The sequence below is a fragment of the Lipotes vexillifer genome, unplaced genomic scaffold, assembly GCF_000442215.2.
Source record: "Lipotes vexillifer unplaced genomic scaffold, Lipotes_vexillifer_v1.1 scaffold1233, whole genome shotgun sequence".
Lineage (NCBI taxonomy): Eukaryota > Metazoa > Chordata > Mammalia > Artiodactyla > Lipotidae > Lipotes > Lipotes vexillifer.
Genome location: NW_006782167.1, coordinates 69,170 through 80,321, shown reverse-complemented (window position 1 = coordinate 80,321; position 11,152 = coordinate 69,170). Strand labels below are relative to the sequence as shown.

The window sequence follows — 11,152 nt, the reverse complement described above, 5'->3', positions numbered from 1 at the left end:
CAACAGGAAACAAAAACAGGCCCAGACCTCATGGTGCTTTCAGTCCGGTGGGCAACACAGACACCAAACAACTAACTGCATAATTAATTGTTTAACTGCCATTGTTATCGGTGCTGCAAGGGGAGCTGTGACAGTTGCTGAGGGCACGTGACAGGGTCGCTCAAGGCGCTGAGAGTGGTGTACGAGCCAGAGAGAGGGGGGCAGAGGGGGGCCTTCCAGGCGGGAACTGCCCACTGGAGGAGCCGAGGAAGGCTGTGTGCAGGAGGTGCTGCGCGTGGCAGGGGTGGGGAAGGAGGTGGACAGGGCGTGCATAAAGGCCGACAGGCCGGGCTTCGTGGACCGTGTTCCAAATGCAGGGCTTTACCCTCAGAGCCAGCGGCAGCCAGGGCGGCGGGGCTGTCGGCGTCACACAAGACTGTTCACTGTTCCATCCCTCGTGCTCAGAACTGCCTGCAGCAATTTGAGGAAGGGACGGGGAGGCGGGCCTGCAAGCAGAAGTTGGAGATGTGTCTTGTGCGGAGCCCCAGCGCGAGGAAGCCCAGAGCCTGCTGGGGCTGCTGGGGGCTGAAGTAGCGGAAGCGCATCTCCGCGCAGTCCTGGAGAGGGGAGTCCAAGTTGGAGGTGCCACCAGGGCTGGTCTCTGGGGGGTCTCTCTTCCTGGCTTGTAGACGGCAGCTTTCCGCCCTGTCCTCACATGGCCACTGTGACCACTGTGCGTGCACAGAGACAGCGAGATCTCTGACATCTCTTCCTCTTCTTAAAGGGGCCCCAGTCCCATCAGATTAGGGCCCCACCCTTATGACTCTATTTATGACCTCATTTAACCGTAGCTATCTCCTTAAAGGCACTTTCTCCCAAGGCAGTCACATTGGGGGTTAGAGCTTCAATACACGAAGAGGGGGGGCAATTCAGTCCACAGCAGGGTGGGTGTCGGGAAACCAGTCAGGAGATTAGGGAGGAAATGCCATCGGCCTGGACTAGTTGTTGGCAATGAAGGTGAAGGGACCCTGGGCAGAAGAGTCTACCAGAACCAGTGGTGGACCAAATGAGGAGGGAGGGGAAGGAAGGTGTCAAGGGTAACTCCTAGGTTCCTGTGGGTGCAGCGAGATGAATGGTGGCCCCCAAAAAGGCCCATCCACGTTCCACCCCCTGGAGTCTGTGGATGTGACTCTTTAGAAAAAGGGTCCTGCATCTCGAGATGAGATGATCCTGCGCTCCCTAGGTTAGCCCAAGTCCAAGGACAAGTCTCCTTATAAGAGACAGAGGGGAGAAGACAGACACTGAGAAGGCAAGGTGAAGGGGCAGAGCCTGGAGTAATGTAGCTACCAGGGGACCCCAAAGCTGGAAGAGGCAAGAAAGGACACACTCCCTGCTGACACCTCGATTTTGAACTTCTGGTCTCCAGAACTGTGAGAGAATAAATGTCTGTGGTGTTAAGCCACCAGTTTGGTGATCATTTGCTAAGGCAGCCGTATGCAAGAAACGCAAAGAGCCACTGAAAAGGGGACAATGCCACTCGTGGAGGGAGGGAAGCCTGAGGGGCGGGGCCTGTGAGATACAGGAAGAGGATGAGTTTAGGGTCAGAAATGCACAATTTGTGGTAACTGTAAGATGTTGAAAGGGCAGCAGCCAGGCTCACGGTAAATACTCAATAATTGATAGCTATTGTCATTATTATTTACTTTTGGAACGCTCCGTTATTAGAAGTGATGGCTCTCTTTAAGCATATCTGATTTTCCTGGAATCCTGGGATGGCAAACAGTTTGAAGCTCTGCCAGGACACAGCAGAGCTCGGCTCCAGGTCAGCAACACCCCTGCTGGGACCCACGTTATTTCCTGGTACAAAGTTCTGTTTGTACCTCTTCACCTCAGGCTGATACCAACATCATACCCACCCAGAAAGGCTACATCACAGCCACGCAGGCGGAGCCGAGGGGAGCACGGCCGGCGGCCGGCCCACTGTGCCCTCCTCCCGGCAGAGTTGTTGGAAGCAGAAGCCCGCCACCTTGTGGACACCCACAGTTCTCAGCCTGGTCCAAACTCGGAGAGTCAGGATTGGAGAAGGGGGCTGCAAAGACACTCACCTTTTCCTACCTCCGAATACAGCTTCATCTAATCAGCCTCTAAAAGTCAAGGTTTGAGTGGAAAAATCCCTCTGGTCTTGAAAATAGCTAAGAAGATAAGCAAGCTGGCATCAAAGCAGGCCCTGAAGGACTGCCCCTCCAGCCTGTGTCTATGGATGACCCCTTAAAGCCTCCCTCTCCCAGCTCTGGTTCGGACCAACTACTCAGTGAAATGCTTCTCCCTCGCAGTGGGAGAGCTTTGGGCCCACCTTGCTTACTGCTTCCATAAACCCATAGGAGGCCTCTCCATGGACTTGGAGAAGCCCAATTCTGACTCGCAGGTCAGAGAGCTGGGGTCTTTCTCAACCAGTGTATTTAAAAGCTAGTCTATGACTCAGTTTCGTCATCCATTCAATGGGAGTAATAACAGTATCTACCTAATTGACCTGTTGTGGACGTGAAATAAGTTAATCTAGACAAAGTGCTTAGACTATCGCCTAACACAGCAGGCCCAATACCTGTTAACCAGTACACACTTCCCGCCCCCATCAAACCCAACTTTCAGCAATATTCTTACAACGCCTCAAGGCATCCCCACTCACTGTTGGATACCACTGGTATCCAGGTATGCCAGGTACTGTGGGAGGGGGATAAAAATAGGTAAGTTATAGTCCTTTTCTCCTGCCATTTGTGGCACAGTCCAGGAGTGTGGACAACACACGTACACACGTAACAATCAGCGCAAGGTAAAAACTAAGAAGTGCTATAAAAGCAACAAAAGCGAAGTGTAAAAAGAAGCAGGAGAGGAGGACTCTCATCCCCACATGGGGAGATAAACTGCTAGCAAGCCCTGACCTTCCAGGGAAACCGCACAGAGCCAGGGCAACAGGGAGGAGGGGTCCCTACATGGGCAGGTGCCAAGGTGAGTCCACCTCCTCCTGCAGCCAGTCCTCAGCCATGAGGCCCAAACTCTTAACTATGTCCCTGCACACAGCCCTGTGGTTCTACCCCATCGAGGTGGCTCATCCGTGCTGCATCGCGTCTTTCCTGGTCTCCTGCAGGGACCTCAGAGCCAAGCCCCCTGCTGCTCTGGGCTCTCCCAACACTAGGGATAAGCCAACCTCCCGAGGCGGCACCTCTCCAGCCTCCTCTGTGTCCACCCATGCCCATGCCAGCCCTGGAGAGCTCAGGGCCAGCATCACCGCATTCACCCCTTCATCTTTCAGGCCACGCCCAAAAGTCACCTCCCCAGACAGTTTCTCGAAGCCCCTGATAGAGGTCCGATTCCCCTCGTTGACACATCTCCCGGAGCGGCCCTGGCTTTTCCTTCACAGTTCGAACCGCTGGGACCACCTGACTGTTTGGGTGATTCCTGTGAGGTCTGTCAGCTCCACAGAGCAAGGCCTGTATCTCTTCTGTTCACGGTCACATAATCAGTTATCAGCTCAGTGCCTAAACGTAGTTAAGGCCTGTATAAATGTTCAGTGAACAGATGAAATAAGTGACTCAATGAGTGCTTCACTCATTGAGGGACACAGTGATGAAGGGAAACACACATGGAGGGTGCCTTGAACCAGTACACATTCTCCTACTGGAGGTGTAAGGGGACGGCCAGGATTTCGAGGAACGTTGTTTGAGCCAGGTGTCTTTCAGTGTAAATCGATATGAGTAAACTTAGGGCTTTCATGATATGGTCTACGTTTTGCTAACAGCAGAAACCTGAGTCCTTCACGGAGACCAGATGGGTTTGGCAGAAGCAAATCAATCCCTGCCCTGGTGAGGTGCGTGTCTGAGTTCAGAGACCTTAGGAGCAGCCGGTACAGCCCAGGCAGTGTCCCTCTGCTGTCCTATTCCAAACCCCTCCCCACCCCAGCTCCTCCCCAACACAGAACCAGCAGACTATGCGAGGGGGAACCTTGCTGAGCCGGGTGGTGGACGGAGGGAGGTGGACAGGCAACATCGGGCACGGGGCAGGACTCTTATTCCAGCATCCCTGTCCCCAAACACATCATCCGGTGGCCATCACCAACGCCCACGCTCAAGCAAGCACCTCTAGTTCCAAGTTCTCAGAGGACAGACGTCTGCATGCCGCCCAGGCACTGTCGGGTTCTGGTGGAGACGCGAGTCCCCCTTGCCTGGCACCAGTGGCTCTGACTGCTCTCATGACGCTGCCACTGACCTGGCAGCCTGGGAGCAGCCTGGCAGGATGAAGGTCCCGCGTGCCGCCCTTTCGGCAGGGGGAGGCCAGCGCTGACAGGCCCCCGCTCCCTTCCAAACCTCCTCATCCCTGCAGCGTGTGACACCGCAGTTAAAAAGGGAAATGGAGTGACCTCTCAAGCAGAGCTCTCTGGGATACTGGATTCACTTAAACTTATTTCTCATGACTTTTCAGGCTCAGCCTATGTTTGCAAAATCTGGACAGACATGCAGCGGGAGGATTTAGAGGATTTCAAGCATCGGCTAACTACTGAATCGTGATTTTACAAGTCATCATTCTATGTCGTGAGTGACAAAAACCTGACTCACACAGGCTTGTGTGTGAGGAGGGGACTGAGATGGCTCACAAAGCTGAAGGGTGGTGAGGCCGTGCCCAGCGGTCGGTGGGGCTGGACCCAGAGCCTCACTCACGCGATGTTACCAGGTTCCTGCCTTCTTTCTCTCTGAGCTCTGCTTCCTCTACCTGAGCTCACCCTCAGAAAAGCCTTCTCCTGGCAGCTCCAGCTTACATGCTACCAGTTCAACACCCTCAGCAAAAAGAAAGCTTCTCTTTAATGGTCCAGCTAGGGTTACCGGATTTAGCAAATCTTTAGGACACACTTATACTAAAAAATTGTTCCTTGTTGATCTGAAGTTCAAATGTAACTAGGCTTCCTGTATTTTATCTGGCAACCCTCCCTCCAGCACAAGACTGAAATCTGGGCAACCTGCATCACATATCATCCCAGACCCAATCGCTGTGGTCAGGAGGATGGGCTACGCCAAACGGCAGGCCACGGTCACCTGCCCATCTCCGGAAAGGCACCAGCACACCAGCCCTCCTGGTATACATGCCCTGACAGTGGGAGCAGGGTCCTTCCCCAGTAACTGGGATGCTGATCCTATAAGAAGGGGAATGAACCCTGCGCCAGCAAAAACAATACATGTCCACACAGTGACCATGAACGCCCCAGACAACACAGAAAAATATAAACTGCAGGGTAGTTGCACAGCACACAGGTTCACAAAGCATTTTCATACCACTCTCTCCTTGCCACCCACACCTCCGTTTGGTTGGCAATGATCACTTCCTGTATTACTTTGCTAGGACTGCCATAACAAAGTACCACAGACTGGGGGACTGAAGCAACAAACACCTATTTTCTGACCATAATTCTGGAGGCTGGGAGGGCAAGATCAGGGCATCAGCAGGGTTGGTGTCTCCTGAGGCCTCTCTCCTTGGCTTGCAGACGGTGGTCTTCTCGCTGTGTCCTCACGTGGTCTTTCCTCTGTATACGTCTGTGTGTAAATCTCTTCTCGGACACCAGTCATATTGGATAAGGGCCCACCCATGTGACCTCATTTTAACTTAATTATCTCTTTAAAGACCCCATTTCCAAACTATCCCGGAGAGCGTACAGCAAGTCCCTTTCATGGTCCCTGCACCAAGCACGGGGCCAGGCATCCAGCAGACAACGTTCTTGAAATAAGCATTATTTGAAAGGAATGAAACAGAGAAAGAAAGAAAAAAAAATTCCTAAAGACTTTTAGGAGATTTAGCGAAAAGGAGAGGAGCACAGGAGAACAGGCTCATGATTTGAAATGATAAAGACTCTTTAGAACAGCAAAAATGATGAGGCCTATGGATGTGTAAATGAGCCCCGGGAAGAACTAATCAGAAGGGTAAATTACAAAACAGAAAAAGACCATAAAACAAGTGAGGAGAGAAAAGTGAATATTTCAAGTGTCTTCGGTTCATAAGAAATTCATGAGCAACGCGTGTGGAGAATTTGTTGGTTTTGGTGGTGGGAAAGAATTGTAAATATGTATAATATGTAAATACCTCTGATAATAAAAGCCCATGAAGATAAACGAGGCTGTCTTAAGAAAATCTGTGAGCTGTATGAGATGCTAATGTGACTGTCGTCACTCTAAGAAATTACCATAATGCTTACAGGGCTTTGAAAGTTTCTGAGCTTTGGAAAGAAATGCATAAACACTAACCAGAAAGCGCGCACGCGTACGCTTACACACGCATACACACACACACACACACACGCCTCTACTTTCCTCTTTCCTTCTTTCCTCCCTCCTTCCCTCCCCTTTAATTTCCTCTATCTTTTTTTTTAAATGTGAAGGCAGCTTTAGTGAAAACTGGCATTGGAGTTGCACCTCTTTGGGTTCAAATGCGACTTCCTGCCCCCAAGGACGAGCTGTGAGACGCTGAACCAGCCTCCCTGAGGCTGAACCACTCACTCTCCGAGTCTGAGAAATGGGCAGATACCTACGCCTCTCTACGTTTGAGGAGGAGCGAATTGGGTCCCACAGGAAGGCCCGACCGGCGCCCCTCCCACCCGGGCGCGCGCCGGCCAGTGGCCCCGGGACCGGACGACCGAGGGCCTTCCGGGAATCGGGCCGGGCCGGGTGGAAGGAGGGGCCGCCGCGTGGACCGCGCCGCCCGACCATGGCGCCTGCGGCCGGGCGCCGGGCGTCGGGCCTGTGGCGCGCCTGCAACTGGCTCATGGGCGCCTTCTTCGCTCTGGCGGCCTTCGTGCAGGTCAGCGCCCCGGGCCGGGCGGCGGGCGGCGGGACCCCGGGCTCCGAGCTCCGCCCCAGGCCCCGTGCGGTGTAGGCTGAGCGGCCGGCGGTGTCGCAGGAGCCGGCCCGGTACGGGGAGGGCGGGAGTCAGGGTTGGTGATCCGGGAACCCGCACTCCGGCTCCAGCTGAGACAGGTGTGATCATATGGTCGCGTTTGCTCACATGCTGGAAGGAACTGGTTCGGCGCGTGTCCCTTTGCAGGGACCTGAGCAGAAGCGGCCCTGGCATCTTTCTAAAAAGGCAGCTTGGGGGCGAGGCTGAACTCACGGCCCAGGAGAGGAAGCAGAGCAAAACCCTTTGCAGCTAATTATCCTTCCAAGCCTGCTTTGGGGCCCCTTTGTGATAGCTTTCCTCATCCCTTGAGACTGGAGGGCCCTTAAGATACCCATTCTGGGCTTCGCTCGCCCTTTGCGGAACCCCTGTGCCCTTCTTTACAGATAGGTAGGTGTGGCTGTGTGTTCAAACCAGGTGCTGGGGTTGAAGCCCCTTCCCCGTCACCATCGGCTACACTATGTCTTACTCCTCCTTGTATCCTCAGTCCCTACTGCAGCGTTTAGAAAATGACTGAAATGAATAAAGAGCAGACCAAATGCTGGAATGGTACATGACAGCATGTCGCTAATGCAGACGTTTTGGCATTCCAGGTAAATGATCCAGATGCAGAAGTGTGGATGGTGAGTAGGAGCTGCCTTCCCACACCTGAAAGAATTGTGGGACTGCGTGAAACATGCAGGTTTATCTATCTGCCCTCCTCCCTGCTTCGTCTACTTAAAAACTTAGAAATCAAATCCTTAGTAAGTGCTTTTTCCTAACATATTAGGAGAAGGATCAGATTGAGAAGTCAGAATTTTCCAGAGAGAGAGGTGCCTTTCAACAATATTGCCTTTGAATAAAATGGGCCAACTGAGGACACTTTTCTGAAGACACAGAATAGACCTCTCAAGGTTAAGTGAACCAATCCTCATGAATTTCTACCCAGAAACTCGAACAAACATTTGACGAGAAAATGGCAGGCTTAAGGTATGTGGTTCTGCTAATTCAGTGAGTTACATTCATAAAAAGTAATTAAAGCCCATAAAACCTACAGTATACATTGAACGAATGCTCTGATTGAACCATTTAGAGGAGGGGGAGTTCATTCCACACATTTTTGGAAATATCTAAATTTCGGTTCTTTCAATACAGATATACAATACTGTACAATATCACCGATGAGATGATTTTAGGCTTTGGAATAATGCTGACTGTGTATACAGTAACCACAAGTGAAAGCATGTCGACTTATATATAATGTAATACATATTATATATATATATATATGGTTGTAAATATAACCACATTCTGATATTCTTACTGTCCAGATTCACATGCCCCTGCCTCTTCCTCAGCACTATGATCCATATCCTTAGTTCCAAATGTTATTTCTCCTGCAGTTCCAAATATCCAGCTTAATGCTGAATTTCCAAACGACTGCTACATCTGTCCACCTGTACGTCACAGTGGCTCCTCAGATACACACAAGATCCTGCCCAGCATCTTTCCCTCCAATGCCCACTCTTCCTTCTGACTCACCATTTCTGTTATCAGCAGTCATTCTGAGTCATCCTTGCTCAAAACCTCAGCCGTCTCTAACATCTCTGTTTCCTACCACTGTCTTTGAGATCCCCTCAGAAAACAAAGAACAAAGCAATTCAACAAAAAACAATGTAGGTCTAATTGCTTATCTGTACGGTATCTGCACATTATACCCTTCACCTGCCTCATGCTTGGATGATGTAATATGAATAATAATAAACACCAGGCCCCCAAAGACATCCTCCCTCACCCCCAGTTTAGCCCTCCATTCCTCCCACATGAACCCTCGTGGGTCCTTCCTAACTCTTCGAGCTGCCTCTAATATCTTCCATTCCTGTAATACTCCCCATATATTGCTTCCTCCTTCAAAAACTTTTGTCATTTCCCAAGATGTCTAAGTTGAAACTCCCAACTTGGCATTCCAGGCCCACCACAATACGGCCCTAACCCACCTTCCCAACTTGGTCTGGGAAGCCCAGTCCACCTCTTGCCTTGCCCCGAGAATTCCTGTATGTCAGACTCTACTCAAGCTTCCAGGTCTATCTCAAATGCTATCTCACCTGCAAAATCTCTCTGCCTCTTTCCCATAAGTTCCAACCATCCTTCCTTTGAACCTATACTGTACCACTAACTCATTCTGCTTTGCATTAGAGTTGGCTCTGTATATGCCAGCTCCCAGGGGTCAGAGGCCAGTTCCCTCTTCTTGGTGGTCCTTAGGCAACCTAGCATAGAACCTTTCTATGGCAGTTCTTCCCATACTGATTCTTGAGTGAATAAAACAATAAAGGCATTGGGGGCTGTACTGTACCTGACTGATTTCCATGTTCCCTACCACATCTTGCTTATGGAGGATACTTGTATCAGGATGTGTACAGGAGCAAATAATAGAAAATCTGACTAGCATCAGGTTATAAAAATACAGACCATCTCACAAGAAGTCTAGAGGCAGGTGCTTAATGGTCAACAGCGTCATCAGGGACCTGGGCTTTCTGTCTTGCTTCTCTGCCAATCCTCAATGGGTAGGTGATGTATCCTCTCATGTTTACAGAATGGCTGCTGCAGCTCCAAACATCTCATGCCCAGACAAGAGCATCCCAAGTAGGAAGAAACAAGGCAGGAGGCAAAACCAGTTTTCCTCCTGTGCTTTTCTCCCTTTCATCAGGGAGGAAATGTTTCCCAAGAAGCCCCTAACATGGCTTATGGTCTGGGATCCATTCTGCTTGGTGAGCACTCATACCTATTGGTTGTTAAGTGCTTTGTTAAGGGTCAGCCTTGCCCCCAGAAGACTTTTCCTTCCATTTCATTGCTGGAACATGATCACCCCTCGCTGCTAAGGAGGCTGAGAAAACAAACTGGCTTTTTCAGTTTTTATAATGGCAGGGAACAGGGGAGAGCGGTGTTAGGAATGACTGGTGTGGGACTCAGTGACTATGTGTTCAATTAAACTAAATATAGTAAATAAATGTTATGATACCCTTTAGTTTAAAAAAAAATCCACCAACAAAAAGATAAAAGACCATTGTAAGTGAGTTCTACTGAGTTCATTATTAAGTGTTTATACTGTGCATTGTTTTTTACTTGTGTATTAAAAACAATTATTTTCAGTCTCTCTGCCTGTAAAAAAAATCCTTATCTCATTCAAGACAGAGAAAAGCATTTAAATAAGGATTAACATGGCACAGCTACCATGGGAAACCATTACTTAGTTTAAAGGTTTGTTTTGTTCATGTGTTTAAAACACACTGAAATAAGATTTCAGACCCCTTAGTCTATTAATCACAGATATCTGATACATTTGAATGCACATTTAAAAATCTCTGCCAAACATTTCTTATGGAGAGCACAATTAAATACTGCATGATGTGTATGTGTTTAACTTCTCTCTGTCCGTCTCTGTCTCTGTTTCTCTCTCCCTCAGTAGCTAAGTCATGTAGTTCTTCACTAGGGGGAAAGTAACCCCTTACTGCTCTAAAAGTGGCTCTTGGAACAACAGCCCCAGTATCCCCTGGGTGCTTGTTAGAAAAGAAGAATCTGGGGCCCTACCCCAGACCTCTGGAATCAGATCTGCATTTTAGTAAGATCTCCAGGTAATTCATATGCACACTAAAGTTTGGTCTAACCCTCAGCAGCGTGACTGTGCTTGCAAATGCCGATACTGGCTGATATTCTAGTCATCATTCAGGATGGAGTAGGAAGGATGAACATGGTCTGTAATCCAGATGCTTTCTCTCCCCAGGGTCAAGACAGACATGTTTTCATAGTGACAGCAAATCACTTAAAATGTTCAGCTCTGACAACTTCCTTATAAACTAAAGGTTTCTAACTAAGCATCACAGTTGATGTTAAGCAGCTACATCTCTGGGGAGGCCCCATGCTTCTTATAAACCTACCACCCCCTACTTGCCCTCTGCCCACACCACACAAGCAACAGGTTTTTCCAGAATCTGCCTGCTTGCCGTGAATGAGGCTTGAAAATAGGGCCTCTTCAGGGCCAGCCTTCCCAACTCCAAACCAACTTACAACAGTTTCCAAAATGAAGAGCCTGATCTTATTGGGCACATCTGATCTGTACACTGTTAGTAAACTTGATGTGGTCTCACTCGCAGAGATGGAATATGGGGCTGGATGGTCCATGGAGCTAGACCCAGCAGGGCCATGTGGCTAATTATGGCTGCCCCTGCCCTGCTTTTCTAAGAGCATTTTTTGAAAAGTAGGGAAA

The 11,152-nt window shown here is 49.8% G+C and overlaps 1 protein-coding gene across 1 annotated transcript in view; it reads left to right on the top strand.

Annotated features, from left to right (window-relative positions):
* The first annotated feature begins 6,723 nt into the window (after window positions 1-6,723).
* Window positions 6,724-11,152, top strand: part of TMEM220 (transmembrane protein 220) — a 14,977-nt gene continuing 10,548 nt past the window's right edge. Inside the window, exons 1-2 of the mRNA XM_007455003.1 lie at window positions 6,724-6,816; window positions 7,503-7,532. Of these exons, the coding sequence (XP_007455065.1) occupies window positions 6,724-6,816; window positions 7,503-7,532 (123 nt within the window). The remainder of the gene's footprint in view (window positions 6,817-7,502; window positions 7,533-11,152) is intronic.